Source organism: Callospermophilus lateralis, chromosome 16 (genome assembly GCF_048772815.1).
Source record: "Callospermophilus lateralis isolate mCalLat2 chromosome 16, mCalLat2.hap1, whole genome shotgun sequence".
In the NCBI taxonomy this organism is placed as follows: Eukaryota; Metazoa; Chordata; class Mammalia; order Rodentia; family Sciuridae; genus Callospermophilus; species Callospermophilus lateralis.
In genome coordinates, this window is record NC_135320.1 from 47,666,211 (window position 1) to 47,683,538 (window position 17,328).

The 17,328-nt window shown below is 35.1% G+C and overlaps 1 protein-coding gene across 1 annotated transcript in view; it reads left to right on the forward strand.

Annotated features, from left to right (window-relative positions):
- Decr1 (2,4-dienoyl-CoA reductase 1) overlaps window positions 1-10,075 on the forward strand; it is a 38,061-nt gene extending 27,986 nt beyond the window's left edge. The window contains exons 6-10 of the mRNA XM_076836346.1: window positions 1,881-1,980; window positions 7,062-7,134; window positions 9,161-9,307; window positions 9,728-9,790; window positions 9,903-10,075. Of these exons, the coding sequence (XP_076692461.1) occupies window positions 1,881-1,980; window positions 7,062-7,134; window positions 9,161-9,307; window positions 9,728-9,790; window positions 9,903-9,962 (443 nt within the window). The 3' untranslated portion in view covers window positions 9,963-10,075. The remainder of the gene's footprint in view (window positions 1-1,880; window positions 1,981-7,061; window positions 7,135-9,160; window positions 9,308-9,727; window positions 9,791-9,902) is intronic.
- Window positions 10,076-17,328: the final 7,253 nt, after the last annotated feature.

Sequence of the window (17,328 nt, forward strand, 5' to 3'; positions counted from 1 at the left end):
GTCTTATAGTTTATACTGTTTTTGATGAGAAATCATGAGAAATATTATGTGTCCCCTGATTACGAAGCCATCCCACCTCACCTCTCAGCTGCTATTGAGCCTTTCTCTTTATCCCTGCTTTTAAGTGGTTGATTGTAATATGCCTTAGTGGGTTTTTTCCCTCTTCTGTTTATTGTGCTTGGAATTTGTTTAGCTCTCTGGAAAGTTGCAGTTTTTACCAAATTTGGAAATTTTTTCTCAAGTATTTTTTTCTTCCTTTGTAGACTCCAATTCTACATATATTAGAAGGTTCAATATTGTTCCATAGGTCACTGAGGCTCTGGCCTTTTAAAAAATTTTTGGTCACCTATTTCCCCTTTTTGTCCTTTGTTTTGAATACTTTTATTGTTCGGTCTTTAAGTTCATAGATATTTTCTTCTGCAGCTAAACTCATTCATTTAATTTTTTCCAAGTATTTTTCTGTTATAGAAATTCTATTTATTTCTATTTTTTTATTTTCTATTTTTTTCATTATATTTTTTTCTTTGAAATCTTTTAGCATGTTAATAATTCCACCCTCCCCACCCCCCCGCCCCTACTGGGACTTGAACTCAGGGGCACATCTCCAATGCTTTTATTTTATTTTGAGGTAAGGTGTCCCCACATTTCCAAGGCTAGTCTCAAACTTGAAATCCTCTTACCTTAGCCTCCCATGTCACTAGGGTTATAGATGTGCACTGCTGTGTCTGGTTTATAGTAGCCTTTTAAAGGTCTTTGCTCATTCTGTATTCTCTGGTATTTCTGAGATTCTTTCTGTTAATTGATTTTTGTCCTGGTTATATTTCTAAGTCTTTCTATGTGTAGTAATTCTTGATTGCATGCTGTGAAATATGTTGTTGTTGTATATGTGTTCCTTATTTTAAGTTTCCTTTTGAGGTATGTTGAATTTTATTTTAGCAAGCAGATAAATTATTTGTGGATTGGCTCAATCATTTTAAGGTGTAGAGTAGCCTTTACTTTCAGACTAGTTGAGCCCTCCTACTAAGCTCTCTTTCTTGAGCTCTCTATTGAAAGTGCTGAATGTTCAATGAAGCTCTTTAGAGCTCCTGTGTCTCCTGTCCTATGTGAGCTCTGGAGTTGTTCAGCTTAGAGCTCCCTGGAAATTGTTTTTTGCCTGTCCTTATGGAATTTCACTCTTATGTGCATACCTCAGCATTTGGCCAGACTCAAGCAGACTGTGAAAAATTATGGTGCTCCATCCCTGCTTAGTTTCCTCAGTCTCCCCAAACTCTGATTGCTATCTTAGCTCAATGTCATTTTCTGCTTGGATTATTTTTCCTTATGGCACAGTCTATGTGGTACCTTTAGGCAAAAACCCAAGATGATCTTAGGGCCCCAGGATGACCTTAGGGCTCATTTTCATTCATTTTCCTTCTCTCAAGTATCACTGTCCTTCTCTGCCCCTTGTACAGTATCTGAAAATAGTTGTATCATGTTTTTTTGTTTAGTTTTTTTGATGTTTACAAGAAGAGGATAAGTCTTTCATGGCTAAAGGCATAAGTTCATGATAATTTTTTTTAAGTATTACTTATTTTTATTTAAGTGGTACTTAGTTAATGGGAATCCCAACTAGCTGATTATAGAAGATGTTATAGGGACATTTTTGAGGTTAGAGCCTTTGTTTTGACTTACTAGGTGTATAATTCTAAGTATGTACAGACTGGGCCATCTAAAGACAGCAAGATTGGTAGCAAGATATAGCAATTTTCTTAGAGAAAATAAAAAATACTTTAGTTTTTGTGATACTCCCTTGAATCAGATTCTGTTCATGTAAATATTGCCTTCCTGATGGAAATGGATGTGGCTGTATTATTAATTGACTGTATCCTTTAACATTTCAGGAGCAGCATTTCTTGCCATTACAACCATTTATGCTGAGACTGGATCTGGTTTTGTAGTACCAAGTGCTTCTTCCAAAGCAGGTGTGGAAGCCATGAACAAGTGAGAACTACCTTACTACTTCTTGCTGAAGATAGCTCATGGTACTAAAATTCCTGTTTTCTAGTCTTCACCCAAAGAAAAGTAAAATAAGACAAATTGAATTCACTAAGAGATACACATTCTCCTGGATTAGTCCTATTTTTCTGTAGCAGTACTATAAATAGAACTTTTTATAGTAATGGAAATGTCCTATAATTCCAATATACAACAGCCACATGTAGCCCTGGATTCAAATGTAGCTACTGTGACTGAGAAACTAATTTTTGAAAAAAAATTTTAATAGTCACTTGGGGCCAGTATCTACTAATTAGGTACCACAGGACTACAGCCTTTTCCACTCTACCATGTGTCTTTACTAATGCCATTTCTAAACTTGTGAACACATCTTCATCCTTTTATTTTTTCTACTGTGCAAGATTAATGGGACTAACACAGTCCATGAGCACTTGCCAAGGTTAGTGGCTTTTCCTTTTTCAGATTACAATGTCGTTTTGAGTTTGTTTTCCCCATCGTATTTGTTGTTATGGGGGTTTTCATTGCTTGCCTGGTTTAATAATCCTGTAATATATTTCTTTCCTTTCAGCCTCTTCCCCTTTTATTTTTTGTTCACATTCTCACCAGAAGTATTGTTCTTTATATATATGTATATATATGATATTCCCTAGATAAAAACCTTCACTCATATTCCATTAGTGTTTGGAATAAAAGCTGTAACTAAGTATGGCATTCTAAACAGACTTGTCCCTGGCCTTTGTGTTTTTAATCAATTTATTCAATAAGTGTTTTTTTGTGTGCATGCCTTTCTGCAGAAACCAAGGATGTGGTTGTTATGGAAATAGAACAGCCTTGGTCTTTACCTGTTTATATTTTTACACCATTTCATCCATTATTCCTGTGTTTTAATTTCCATTGAATTGTTTCACTTTTCCTTAAACATGCCAGTAGACAATTTCTTTGGTGTTGGGGATTGAATCCAGGGGTGCTTTACCAGTGAGCCACATCCCCAGCCTTTTTATTTTTTATTTTGAGACAGCGTCTCACTAAGTTATAGAGGTTATCCTCAAACTTGTGGTCCTCCTGCCCCAGCTTCCCTTCTTGCTGGGCTTACAGATGTGCACCACACTATGCCTAGCTTATACTAGACATTTTTATGTCTCTAACTGGGCTGTTGTTGGATTTGCTACGATATATTGTCTACTTAAAGATTCTTGTCATATTACCTCTATGGTCATGTTTCCTCATTACACAGAATTAATTATCACTTACTCTCTGTGCCTTAAGTCTTTGTTTAATCCAATCTAGTGAGAAGACATACACACTGAAAAATAGATTCTAGATGAACTTAAAATATGTTGATGTAGCAGGGACACAGAGAAAGGAAAGAGACTTTTAAACATAACATTAAAGCTGACTTCCCCACTGGGGTATGAGATCTATGAGAAGAGGGATCGTATTCTTGTGTCCTCATTACCCTGTAGGATTCTGGCACATCGCTGATGTTCAGTGCTTGTTGAACTGCATTTCTGTTCTCTTCTTCCTCAAGTTCCAAAATACTCTTAACATTTAGATCTGCAGTAACACATTTGTTGAGACAGAAAGAGAATTATTTTGTATCTTAGTCCATTTGGTGCTGCTATGAAAGAATACTTGAGCTGGATGTGGTGGTGCACACCTGTAATCCCAGCAAGTAGAGAAACCGAGGATCACAAGTTCAAAGCCAGCCTTGGAGATTTAGTGGGGACTCTGTCTCAAATAAAAGGAGGGGTCTGGGACTGTAGCTGAGTGGCAGAGCACTTGCCTAGCATGTGTGAGGCATTGATTTTTATCTTAGCACTACATAAAAATAAACAAGATGAAGGCATGCTGTCCATCTACAACTACAAAAACAGTAAATAAATAAAGAATAAAAAATAAAAGAAAAGAAAAGAAGGGCCGGGAATGTACCTCAGAGGTAGAATACAGGTTCAATCTCTGGCACCACAAAAAGCAAAAAACAAAACAAACCCTGAAACTGGGTAATTTATAACAGGTCATTTATAAAGAAGTGATTTATTTATTCATAATTTTGGAGGCTGGGAAATCCAATATCAAGTTGCCAGAATCTGGCAACGGCCTTTTTGCTACATCTTTCCATGGCACAAAATGAAGAGAAAGCAAGAGGGGAGTCAACTTTGATTTATGAGAAGCCATTCTCGCCACAACTAACACGTTTCTGATTTAACATTAATTTATTCTGCCCTCATGGCTTAATCACCTCTTATTAGGTCTCACCTCCCCAAACTATTGTTTGAGTATAAAATTTCTAATGCATGACCTTTGGGGACACAGTCAAACCATAGAAACTTTATTCAGAAGTTAAATCTTGTTCTGAATAATTACTTTTTTTTAATGTCAGAAAGAATTGGAAATAAAGGATGAAAACATGATAGCATTTGTGTAATGTCAGCATTTGTTTCATTGGCACCGTTGACTCTTTGTTAGAAGTTTCAATTTCATATCCTTTCAGGACTTGGATTCCATGTGGCTTTTCATTGTGTTTCTACATAGTATATTGAGCTTAATAAATGCTGAATAAATATGTGCTTTTTTTTATAGCCTGAACTAGCCCTTTTTTCTACTTTATAGTACACAGTCAACTGGATAAAGGCCTGTAGATTCCCAAATATTGCATGTTGTCTGCACCTTTGCCCTTTACTCGTACTGACGCATATGCCTGAGCTGTCTTTCTTTCTCCATATGCCTGGATCCCCGTCACCTCCTGCAGCAAACTCAATCTTTTTTAAGTGCCAACTTCCATACCACCTCTTCAGAGAAGCCTTCTCTGCCCTCTCAGTTTGAGTAGATATCTTGTCCTTCAAGCAGCCATGACACACTTTACATTATTCCAGGTACAACAAGTATACAACCAAATTGGCATCTCTTCAGATAGACTATTCTTTTGAGAACAGACACTAACTTCCTTACTGGGTACTACACAGTACTTATAGAGTGTTGGTGTTTATGATCAACATTTGTTGCATGAACAATAATGGCTAACATGTGTTGAGTATATTGTACCTCAACTTAACATGCAGATCTAACCAAATGAGATAGATTCCTTATCCTGTTCTTCAGTATATAACCTAGCTTAACAAGAGCAGATAGATTGTGCTAGCATGAAACAGATTTATCTGGCAGACCTCTTAGAAGAGATAGGATGGCTTTTCTTCTAGGCATATTTCCTTACTAAGTTGCTCAGTATTTCACTGGATGACAGATTCTGCTTGGCTGAGTAATTCTGTTAAAACATAAAGTTACTACTTCTCCAGCACTTTGGAGTAGGTGTTCTGTAAGTACATGCCTATGGTAGGCATGGTCATGAATATTATTAAAAGGACCACTCAGAGAAGCAATTTTTATTTTATGTATGATTTGCCTGAAAGAGATGCTACCCACCCATTTTTCTAAAATGCATCTAAGGTAAAAAAGTATATCACAGTGAAGACTACTATTATGTATGGTTGTTATTCACCTAAAATTAAAAAATAAATAAATAAAATGCATCTATGGACTAAGTCAGAGTAACAGACTGAACTGTTTCACATGTGCCCTATCACACAGAACTGGTTTTACTGAATTGACCTTTGAAGTACTGTCTGACTATAATAAGGATATCTTACAGTCTCATAAAACTTATCCTTTTTTTTAAGCTTTTTAGTTTAAATCCATCCCTTTTATTGATTCTTTTAATTTTTTTTAAAGAGAGAGAGAGAATTTTAATATTTATTTTTTTTAGTTCTCGGCAGACACAACATCTTTGTTTGTATGTGGTGCTAAGGATTGAACCCAGGCGGCACGCATGCCAGGCAAGCGTGCTACCGCTTGAGCCACATCCCCAGCCCAACTTATCCTTTTTTTATCCACTGCAAAGATACAATGTCTTAAGGACATTTTTATGTTATACAATTTTCCTTTTATAAATCTTCTTGGAAGAAATATTCTAATTTTTGTATCAGAAACAATTGTGCTTTTCTGAAGCATTAGTTTGCTCCTTTTTGGGGGACACAGTGAACCATGTAACTGATTAGGCTTACCTTTTTTATATAGGGTATAGAAAGAGTGGATAGAAATTTGTGACCTGCCTATTACAATCATATGAAACATCATAATATATTTAGAGGTTTATTTCATTCTTTGCCCCTTTGTATTTCTTCTTCTTTTCTTTTTCCTTGCCCTTCCTGTCTTCTCATTTGCATTATCTATACTTTTAAGCTACCCTAACTCATTAATTGAAACTAAATTAAGTTTCTGTATACACCTCATTAATTGAAACTAAATTAAGTTCTGTATACACACAAATATACATACAGTATAAATTCATAAAATGAGTTTATATTTAAAAAAAGAATGATCTGTCAAGTATGTTTGTCAAACAGTTTGTTTCAAGTTTCCATGTTTTCTCTTAATGTTATATTTTGCTTCAAGACATTTAGTAAGGCTCCATTAGATTTTTATTACCTTTAAAGCTCAGTTCAACAATTATATTAAAGACTAGTTAAACATGGATGTGGTTGATATTTTAAGTCTGTGTAATTCACTTCTTATTCAATTAAAGTACTTGTGATGCTGCAGACATTGGAGTCCAGTGCCCAGGGTTACAAGTAAAATTATAATGAACTTTGTAAATGTAGTATTGAACTCCAGAAAATGGGAGGGAAGGGCTTGAAGCTTTCACGTTTTTATATGCTTAGTGTATACCTACTCTAAAATCTGTATTGATACGGGATGTCTTGTTCTACAGTATTAATGATAAGTGGCATAATGAGTAAAGACATTAAAACAAATGGTAGTGGTACAGCAGAGTGACTCAGGGCACAAACTCTGGGGCTAGACCTAGGTCATATAACCTAGGGAAAATGATTTCACCTGTCTTTACCTTCACTTTACCTTATCTATAACTTAGGAAATAATACTATTATGTACCTAGAGGGGTATTATAGTAAACTTTGGTGTGGATTAAGAATGCAGTGAGTCTTGGTTATTTGTGGTTCTCAGAATATGGTGTAATCTTTTTGATGTGTTTTATTTTTTTAAATTTTTAGGTCTCTTGCAGCTGAATGGGGTAAATATGGAATGCGATTCAATGTAATTCAGCCGGGGCCTATAAAAACTAAAGTAAGTTATAGTTGCCTTATTTTAACAGTGTAAATGATTAAAGAATGAAGCAGTGATGAATGCATTCTGGGTGGCATAGGAAGGACTGTCCAGTATGGAAGAGAGCTTTTGGCATTGTTCAACATGAGAAATAATGGGATGGGAAGGGATATAGCATCTGTGGAACATCGTGATGAGGTCTGTTTCATTGTCTTCTAGGACCTTTTACACCGTCAGTACTGACTTGTTTTCCCAATTTGCTTCTGTTATTGTAATCTGTTATTGTCTGGTATTTTTTTCACTTTTTGCCAAATTTTAAGGACTCTTGTTACTTTGACTTCTTTTCTTTTTTTAATCATGGAAATGTAACTGTATTTTTAGTTTAAGAAGTGCCCTAAAATTTGATCATGAAGGCTCGGTCTTGCTATAGGTAGCATTTTCTTTGACTCATTCCTGTGCCTTTTCACTTTCCATCAATTATGGATGTCATCCAACTCCTACGTTTCTCTGATTAAAAATCCTCCCGAAGGCATGCATTTCACCTATAATTAATAATCCTTACAGATACTCATTGCAACTCATAATTATCACTAATGCTGCTACAGATGTTGCTCAGAATGTCCACAGGTTCTCTGTTCTCTAACATTACCCCCAGATAATTTGACTTTCACACTTTTTGTTGGCATGTGAAACAAGATTTTATAATCTCAACTGGGTTATGGCTGGGAAACCTAATCAAAATGCATAAGAGTATAATAAATAATACTAAAGAACATTTGGGTGGCAAGGTAGCTCTGGGATATTAAATTTTAACATGGAAATGGCAAGAACAATTTATTTAGCTGTTTAATGTGTGGAATGAAAAAATTACCAGAGTGAAGCTTGATTGAATATCTTCTTATCTGACACTTCAATAATAAAGAATCTAATAAAAGCAGGGAAAATATAACTCAAAAACATTTATTAAAACACATGGCTTAGGGTGACCTGTGCTCAGAATTATCTGAAAAGAATTCTGCAGTCACAGAAACTTATTCCTTGGACTCCAATATCTAGGAAAGATCACTTTCATGTTACTATTTATTTAACATACAGTTAATGAGTGGCCACTGTGCACAAAAGTACTGGGAATGATACAGCAACATTTGTGACAAAGTTCTTGCTATCAAGGAACTTACAGTCTAGCAGTAGAAATATGACTTCTACCCAAAGATTAGGTACATAGTTTTAAAGAAATTAAAGAAAGCTGAAGAGTAGAAGCTCTCTAGCAAGTACAGATAGAACCAGGGTTGGGACCAGTGTCTATGCCCTATCTGCCCAGGGAGAACTGGCGGCCCTATAAAGAGTCTCAGGTGTGTGTTCTGTCTCAGAACTGTGTTGAGAAAAACCATTACCTACAATTCAAGCCTCTAGGACAGAAAGCTCCAGTCATTTTTATTGATCAGCGCACATCTATACCTCATTTTGCTCTGTTCCTGCACATCATTAACATAAAAACAAATTGGATAAGTTAGTTATGGTTTTTCTTTAAGATCTACGTGATTTTAATATCATAACATGCTTGTTTTATTCCTTTTCTATTATCTGGGAAGAAGAAAAGAAAATACCTCCTACTTGGGTCACTTTTCTCTGTTCACTAAATGAAATGACCAGTAATTCCACTGCCTCCACCACACTGAGCTTATACATTTTTCAGAGGACTTTTGTATACATTTGCTCATTTGATGTTTACAACTTGGTGAGGTAGCTAAGGTACGTGTCCTCATTTTACAGAGAAGAAACTAAGGTTAATAGTTATGTTTTCCATTGTTTTTTTTTAATTTCAAATTTAGGTAAAATGACCTGTTTGGGCTTAAAGTGAATATTAAAGAATTTAGTGAAATTCTCCCATTCACAAAGCCTAAGGTACAAACAGGCTGCCATAGTAGAATTTCATTTTTTGCAAATTTAAGTAGGAAAATGGTTGGATTAAACACACACACACACACACACACACACACACACATACACACACACACACAAACGAATGATTTTCTTAATTTTAAAGGGTGCCTTTAGCCGTTTGGACCCAGCTGGGACATTTGAGAAAGAAATGATTGACAGAATTCCCTGTGGACGACTGGGAACCATGGAAGAACTTGCAAATCTTGCTGTTTTTCTTTGTAGTGATTATGCTTCTTGGATTAATGGAGCAGTAAGCATTTCATCTCTTGACTTTTGGGGAGTTTGGGAAGCCTTAATTTGGAAGCAGTTCTGACAATGTTGCATATAAATATGATTTAAAATATTTATTTAGCTGTAAATAATATAAAATATTACATTTTTAGCCCATAAAAATTATTCAATAAATTATTTTATTAACTGCAGGTTACCCTGGTAGGCACAGCTTTAAGATGATCTTTTAAGATTGGGTAGAATTTGAAATTGTGGAGATGTTGGAAAGAGTATTCTAAATAGAATATATCAGTTTAACTCTAATCATCAGTTTTATTCTTTAAAATTTGGTTTTGAAAGTACTAAGGAGATATTTCAACCAATTAGGATATGAAAATGGGAATGGTTAAGAAGCTTTTAAAAAGAAACTAGTTTCAGAGTTTTTAAATTTTTTTTTCAGACTATTAGATTTGATGGTGGAGAGGAAGTATTTATATCAGGTGAATTCAACAGCCTAAGGAAGGTAATGCCATTTTGTGTATATAATCAATATTAGTAGCTAGCAATATTATATGCTAAACTTTGTAAACATTCAAGAATCCCCTTAAATTGACATTTTTTTTTTCTTCTATCAGGTCACCAAGGAGGAGTGGGACACAATAGAGGGACTCATCCGAAAGACAAAGGGCTCTTAAGATCACTCTGGCCTTAATCTTCGGTGCCATAAAATTTAGAGACTAAAAATGATATAAATTGACTGAAATCTTTCAATTATTTTCAAGTCTAATAAATTGTTAATTAACAAGCATTTGCTGAGAGTATACTGTGTACCTGACTAGTGGAAGTTATTACATATTTAAAGATGAATAAGATAGGATATCACCTGTTCAATTTTTTTTGTTTTGTTAAGTAGGTGGGAGAGTGGAGAAAGGCCTAGAGGTGAAAAGTGCTTAAAAGTACAGAGTGAGGCACTGGTAATTGTGATCTGGAAAGTCAAGGGAAACCTGATGGTGAGAGTAGCATGTAAGTTGCATATTATACTATGCTTATTGTCCTGGGGCATAAAAGAAGAAATCTACGTTAAATTCAATGGATTCCACCTTTCTAATAATTTCTTTTTCATTAAAATTATGAATTATCTTCTTTTTTTAAATTTGAAGTTACTCATTTTGTTTAGTTATACCTGACAGTGGTATATATTTTAACATATTATATATACTTGGAGTATAACTTCCCATTCTTGTGGTTGTACATAATGTGGAGTCATGTATTCATACATGAACATAGAAAAGTTATGTCCAATTCATTCTACTATCTTTCCTATTCCCATCCCTTGCCCTCTTGAAACTTCATTATCTATCAGGATAGGTAGACAGGTAAATAATTAGGCATAACACATTTATTCTAGCAGTATTAAAGTGTGGAGGAAGAAGTTACTCATTTTGTTTCTGAAGTTCAGAGAAGGTGGCTTCCATGAGACAGCATTCATCTCAGCCTTAAAGAAACTAGATTTCTCTGGGTAGAGAAGATAAATAAAGCATATAAAATATTTTTGTGTGTATAATTTCATATTTTTTGACTAATTTATAATCGTGAGAATAGAATAAGAAAACCAAAGGCTCGAGTCTACAGTTATAATTTTGAACCTATATTTTTAAAAAGGCCATTTGCTTTCATAGAAGTCACTGATAACATGTTCACTAGACTGAGTATCCCTGTTGCCCAAATTGTTCAGAAAGGGAACCAGCTTCTATCTTACTTCATCTGAAGAGGTCCATGGAGGAATTCAGTTTTCCTATTTGAATTATATGCTATAAACCTTTTAAGGCAATCTTTTTATTTTGATAATTGTGTATATCAATTACATTTATTATGTTTTATAGTGTACACTCAGGATAATGTTATAGGCTTGGAATAAATGCCCTTGGTTTTCACTAGCTTTTTAGGATGTTAACACTTTCCATATACTCTTCAGTACAAATACCCCATCTCCATTTACCTTAAACAGTAATCCTTGTTTTCTTCTCACTCATCTTTTTTTTTTTTAATTGTTAGTACTTCCCATAGTGTTAAGAAAGAAAAGTGCTGGTAGTTTTAAGACCTTGTGTCTTACTTCTAATTTTCTTCATCTATAAAATACTAGATTATAATATCTGCTTCATGGGTTGTTAAGTGAGATGAAACAAACAAATAAAAACACTATAAAGTGGCAAACAAACAAATGAAAGACGACCTTTCTAGTTTTTGTACCTTTTATTTTTAAGACCTGATTGTTATAGAAAAAGTGAGAATGCAAAAGAATAGAAAAGGACAAGCTCACTAATTTCCTAAGGAAAACTTATGTTCATACTTTGGAATAATTTTTCACCCTTTTGCTCTTTCACTTATTATTTTTATGAAAGTGATCTCTGTATAATTTACACAGAGGCTACTGCAGTCCCCACTCTACTGCTCATTTTCCAACCATCTGCAGCTCTTTTGACTGTTTTTTTTTTCTTTCTAGAATACACTTCTGGTTTTTAAAGCAACACACTAATTTGCAATTTCTTAAATTTTTCCAGTTTTAGAAGTTTGTTTCTTCCATGAATGATGGTTTAGCATTCTTTTCCATTTCTATACCCACCTTCCACCCACCACCTGTCACCAAAAATACACGGACACAGACACACTCTCTTCACTACTTTCACCAATATATCCATATATTGGGTAAATGAATATTATATTTATATTTTTATAACTTTAAAAATATTTTCTCTAGTGTTTTCTCAATCACCTTCTTTTCTTTTCATAGTTCAGATTATATGACCAATCAGATCCTACTTTTTTAAAAAATAAAAGTATGATTTTTAGTGTTTTCTGGTTTACAAGTATCACAGTTTAATTCTTTTTTTTTTTTTTAAAGAGAGAGAGAGATGAGAGAGAGAGAGAGAGAGAGAGAGAGAGAGAGAATTTTTAAATATTTATTTATTTTAGTTCTCGGCAGACACAACATCTTTGTTTGTATGTGGTGCTGAGGATCGAACCCGGGCCGCACGCATGCCAGGTGAGCGCGCTACCACTTGAGCCACATCACCAGCCCACAGTTTAATTCTTTATTCTTACAATTCTTATTTTAAGTTAAATTTTTTCCTTCAATGATGCTTTTTGGTTTGCCTTTTGGCAGTGCATTTTAAAATTATTATTTTTGATTCACACATCATAACTGGATACATTTATGAAGGACAGCCTGATGTTTTGATGCATGTATAAAATGTGGAATGATTAATTAAGTTAATTAACAGATCCATCACGTGGCTGATCTATGTCATTTTAATGGTGAAATATTTGAAATTTATTTTGTCATTTTGAAATTTAAAATACATTACTATTAACTGTAGTTCCCATGCTGTGCAATAGATCTCAAAACCTGTTCCTTCTGTCTAAAATTCCTTTGATCAACACTCCCCACCAACACCACTTTTGGAAACAACTCTTCTGTTTTCTACTTCTGAGTTCAATATTCTTAGATTCCACATGTAAATGATATCATAGGTTATTTTTTTCAGTCATATAAATAAAACTATGTGAACATATTTGTGTGCTAAAAACATTTTTATAATTTGGATTCTTTTTACCTCATGACCTCTTGAGGCGGGTACCAGGGATTGAACTCAGGGCACTGAACCATTGAGCCACATCCCCAGCCCTATTTTGTATTTTATTGAGAGACAGGGTCTCACTGAGTTGCTTAGTGCCTTGCTGTTGCTGAGGCTGTCTTTGATCTCATGATCTTCTTCCCTCAGCCTCCTGAGCCACTGGAATTACAGGCATGTAATGCCACTGCACTCCTGGCTTCCTCATGACAGATTCTTAGAAGTAGTAGTATCAGTCAAAGGTTCTGAAACTTTTAAATGCCCTGGATACTCATTTCCAAATTTTTATTCCAAAAATTTATATGGGCTTAACCTTCCCTGAGCAATGTCTGATGATTCCAATTTCAACAAATACCTGCCAACAATGAAAACTATTTACCAATTTTATAAGGAACAAAGGATAGCTCTTTTACAAATGTGTCCAATTACTAGTGAGTTTTAACACTTTTCTATACTTGAGAATTTTGTGTTTGTCATTTTACTTGTTGGAACCTTAATGGTATATTTAAATTTTTGATTTGTTATGAGTTTTATGCATTTTCCCTTCTATTAGTTATCTCTTAAAGTTTGTCTTATCATATTACAAGAGGTGGATGAGGGAGATAAGTTTATGAGCATGGCAGAGAGGACCAAAAAAGATAGAGTCATGGAGATTTCCCCTACCAGACATTCTTCCTGAGTCTGAAAGAGAAACAGATGTTACTTATGGATAATCAGTGTCCTGATTACAGACTGCCTTTGGGCCATAACCACATCAGTGTCTCATCTCAAGAATTATTACTGTCACTCAGATACTTACAGTCCTGTTCCTGTTGCACTAATGGAAGAATTAATATGCAGCCATTTTAAGTAAGGGCTGTTGTTAACATCTTAAAACTGACTTGGGGAAACCACCAGGAAATATTTCCATTATAGAGGGACAATCATTTCTTCCTTTTTGTTCTTGTGGAAACTAAAGCAGCAGGAATGTGACTGCACCATATTTTTTTTGGTGTCAGGGTGTGTGTGTGTGTGTGTGTGTGTGTGTGTGTGTACCAGGGATTGAACTCAGGGGCACTCAGCCACTGAGGCCACATCCCGAGCCCTATTTTGTATTTTATTTAGAGACAGGGTCTTACTGGGTTGCTTAGTGCCTCGCTTTTGCTGAGACTCACTTTGAATTCTTGATCCTTCTGCCTCAGTCTCCTGAGCCACTGGGATTACAGGAGTGTACCACTGCTCCCACATGAATAGTAGAATCTTATAGTTGGAGAAGCCTTAATTTAAGAAGTGTACCAATCATGAATTATCACAAAATTAGCATACACTTGTAACCTCTACAGGTCAAGAAACAATATTACCAGAAATCTAGAAACCTTCTTTCTATCCTCCATCAAGACTCCCAGCATCCTTTTAAGAACACTTTTTTTTTTTTTTTTGTGGTACTGGGGATTGAACTTAGGTCCTTGTGCATGCGAGGCAAGAACTCTACCAACTGAGCTATATCCCCAGCCCCAAGACCATGATCTTGACATCTAACACCACCATAGTTAGTGTGCTTTAGAAATTATATAAATAGAATCATGCAACATATATTCTGTTTCTGGCTTTTTTATGTGTGGTAACTGATTGCACATCCTCATTGTCTTAGATCATTCCTTTGAATATATACTGTATATGAATATACATAATTTATCAGTTCTGTTAGTGGATATTTGGATTGTTTCCAGTTTGAGGCCTTGACAAATATAGTGCTGCTGTGAACATGCTTGTCCTTTGGGTGGGGGAGTGTGTGTGTATATATATATACACACACACAGATATGTACATATCTTTCACCATTATTTTGATAATACATAGAAGTGAAATTTGCTGGGTTATAATGTATGCATATTTCAAATTTAGTAGATACTTCTAAATCGCTTTGTCAAGTATTTACAATTTGACCTCCCATCATGTAGTATGTGAGAATCTCCACTGTACCACATCCTTATCAGTATTTAGCAAAGTCGTTTTACTTTTGGTATTTTTGATGAGTATATGATAGGATCTTGTTTTTTAAAATTACCATTTCTCCTGATCAGTGATACAGTTGATTGATTACTTTTTATATGCTTATAAGAAAATTACATATTCTTTTATTTGTGAAATGCCTATTAAGCTTTCTTATACATTTCTCAATTGGATTATATTCTTAAAAATTTATTTTTACAAGTATTATATTTTTGATATGTGCTTTTGTGTTATAATTGTTGCAAATATCTTCTCCCACACTGAAATTTTATTTTTCTCTCCTAACAGTGTCTTTTCCTTTAGTGAACAAGCTCTGTTTAAAGAATAGTGGCCATTTTTGCTGTTTAGTAAATCACTTTAGGAAACGTCCTATCTTCCTAGGAAGGAAACCATCATGGTCATATACTGTTGGGAGCCTGTAGGAGTGGGGACCAAGGGGGAAGCCAGGACATGGTGGAAAAGTCTGATGGACCTACTTGGTTGTGAGTGTTCCTAGAGGAAGAGACTGCTAGTCCAAACCATAATGTCCAAAACAATAGCATATCAAGATGAATCTGGGGTCCTGTGAATATCAGAGGCCTAAGTTGGAGGTCAGGGAGGACCACGGTATTACTGGTGACATCTTTTCTAAGGATGACTAGTTCAATCTCTTGGTAGATGGGTCTCATCAGGATCTCCTTTCTGGGAGTTGTAGCAGATGCCAAGACATTAGGTTTCAGGGCTCAGGTGAGGTAAGGGGAGGTTATAGCTCCATGACCATTTAACTGTCCTATGCCTAGGGTTGTCTGAGCTTAGGAATATATGATGTGATTGGTACACATATTACTGCCAGACTCTGTTCTTAGGAACCTAGGAGAGATAAGGGCTTTGAGCCTTCCAGTTGCAGGGGTTCAGTGTTTGGAACTGGGGATGACAGTATGGATGACGCTGCTCTGTGCTATCCTAACTGAGAGTCCTTTCACAGTTATTCTGGTGCACCCTTAAGATCCAGAGCACTTGTGCAGAGTCTGAAGTCCTGAGGGCTCATCTAGACATTTGGTTGGGTGATCCTGGACATGCCATCTACCTCTCTCCACTTCTCTGTTTCAAGGGAGTTGATCATTGTTTGAGAGGCAAGTGAGTCCCTACAATATTTTAAATTGATGTTAAATAAAAAAAATTTTCCATTGTCCCAACTGCCTTTAGGTACTTTACTATATTAAAAAATGATTTAAATATGAAAAAACTCTTGTGAATGTGAGTTCTTAATTTTAATGTAGTACAATTTTCAGTCGGTTTCTTCCTAATTGGTTAAAATATATTTCATAACTGGGATTTTGAAAATGCTTTTCCGTGTTATTGTCTGCATACCTTTACACTTAGATAGAAACTAGGAATGCGTTTTGTTTGTGGTGTGAGGTAGACATTGTGCTCATAGTCTTACATTTATTTACCCTTGTAGGTGCTTCGTGTGTGTGTGTGTGTGTGTGTGTGTGTGTGTCTGTGTGTGTTTCACTCTATTTTCTGTTCTAGAAAGCAGATGTGTCACATATAAGTAAATGTGACTGATTAGATGAGGTATGTGAATTTCTTTGTCTGGTAGTATTTAGGAGCTGAAGGCTAACATGACAATCATGATGATAGATTCGTGACCATTATTACCATCACCTAAGGAGTCTCTTCAGAAATACTACCATTGTACTATTTTGTCATTAGTGTTTTCTTTTTCTGTGCCATTATGGGTAGAGTGCCAAACCTGATATAGTTTTTGTGTGTATGTTATAGTGAATAGCTATTTTTTTTATAGGTGAAATGTAGGAAAATTTTCTATGTTCCACCTGCTCCTTGGGAGACATTGCATGAAAAGAACTATCTGGTTATGTCAGTTGTCAAAAATACTTCAAATATTTGGATTTTTTGAAATTTGTCAGGTATAGTGTCAGAGAAACTCCTTAATTCACCAAGTCATCTCATAATTCATTAAGTCAATTTTTCATTTATTTGGATTCCATATGCTGTAATAATTTGAGAATCCTATATTTCCCACCTGGATTGTTTATGGATTATATGTCAACAGATATTTTGGAGAAGAAGCAAATACAAGAGATTAAGGTCATTTTTATCTTTATTTATTCTTAGTAGTTAAATTCAGTCTAATGTCAGTGTTTCCATTTACTCACTACACGCAAAGCCAATCTATCACTCACATCATTGGATAAATTTTATTTTTTTGGCGGATCTTTTCTGTTCAGTCTTGAGGGAAAGAGATTACTCATACTTTTTTGTTGTTGTTATTTTTATGAATTGAAAAAGTAAATGTTGAAAGGGAACATTGAAGCTGACCCAGTACCATCATTAATTCTTTGGCAGTAACTTTATAAACTCCCCTCAGACACTTCTCTCATCACTCCTGGCTTCACAATCATAGAATCTGAAATCACCAACCATTGCATGTCAA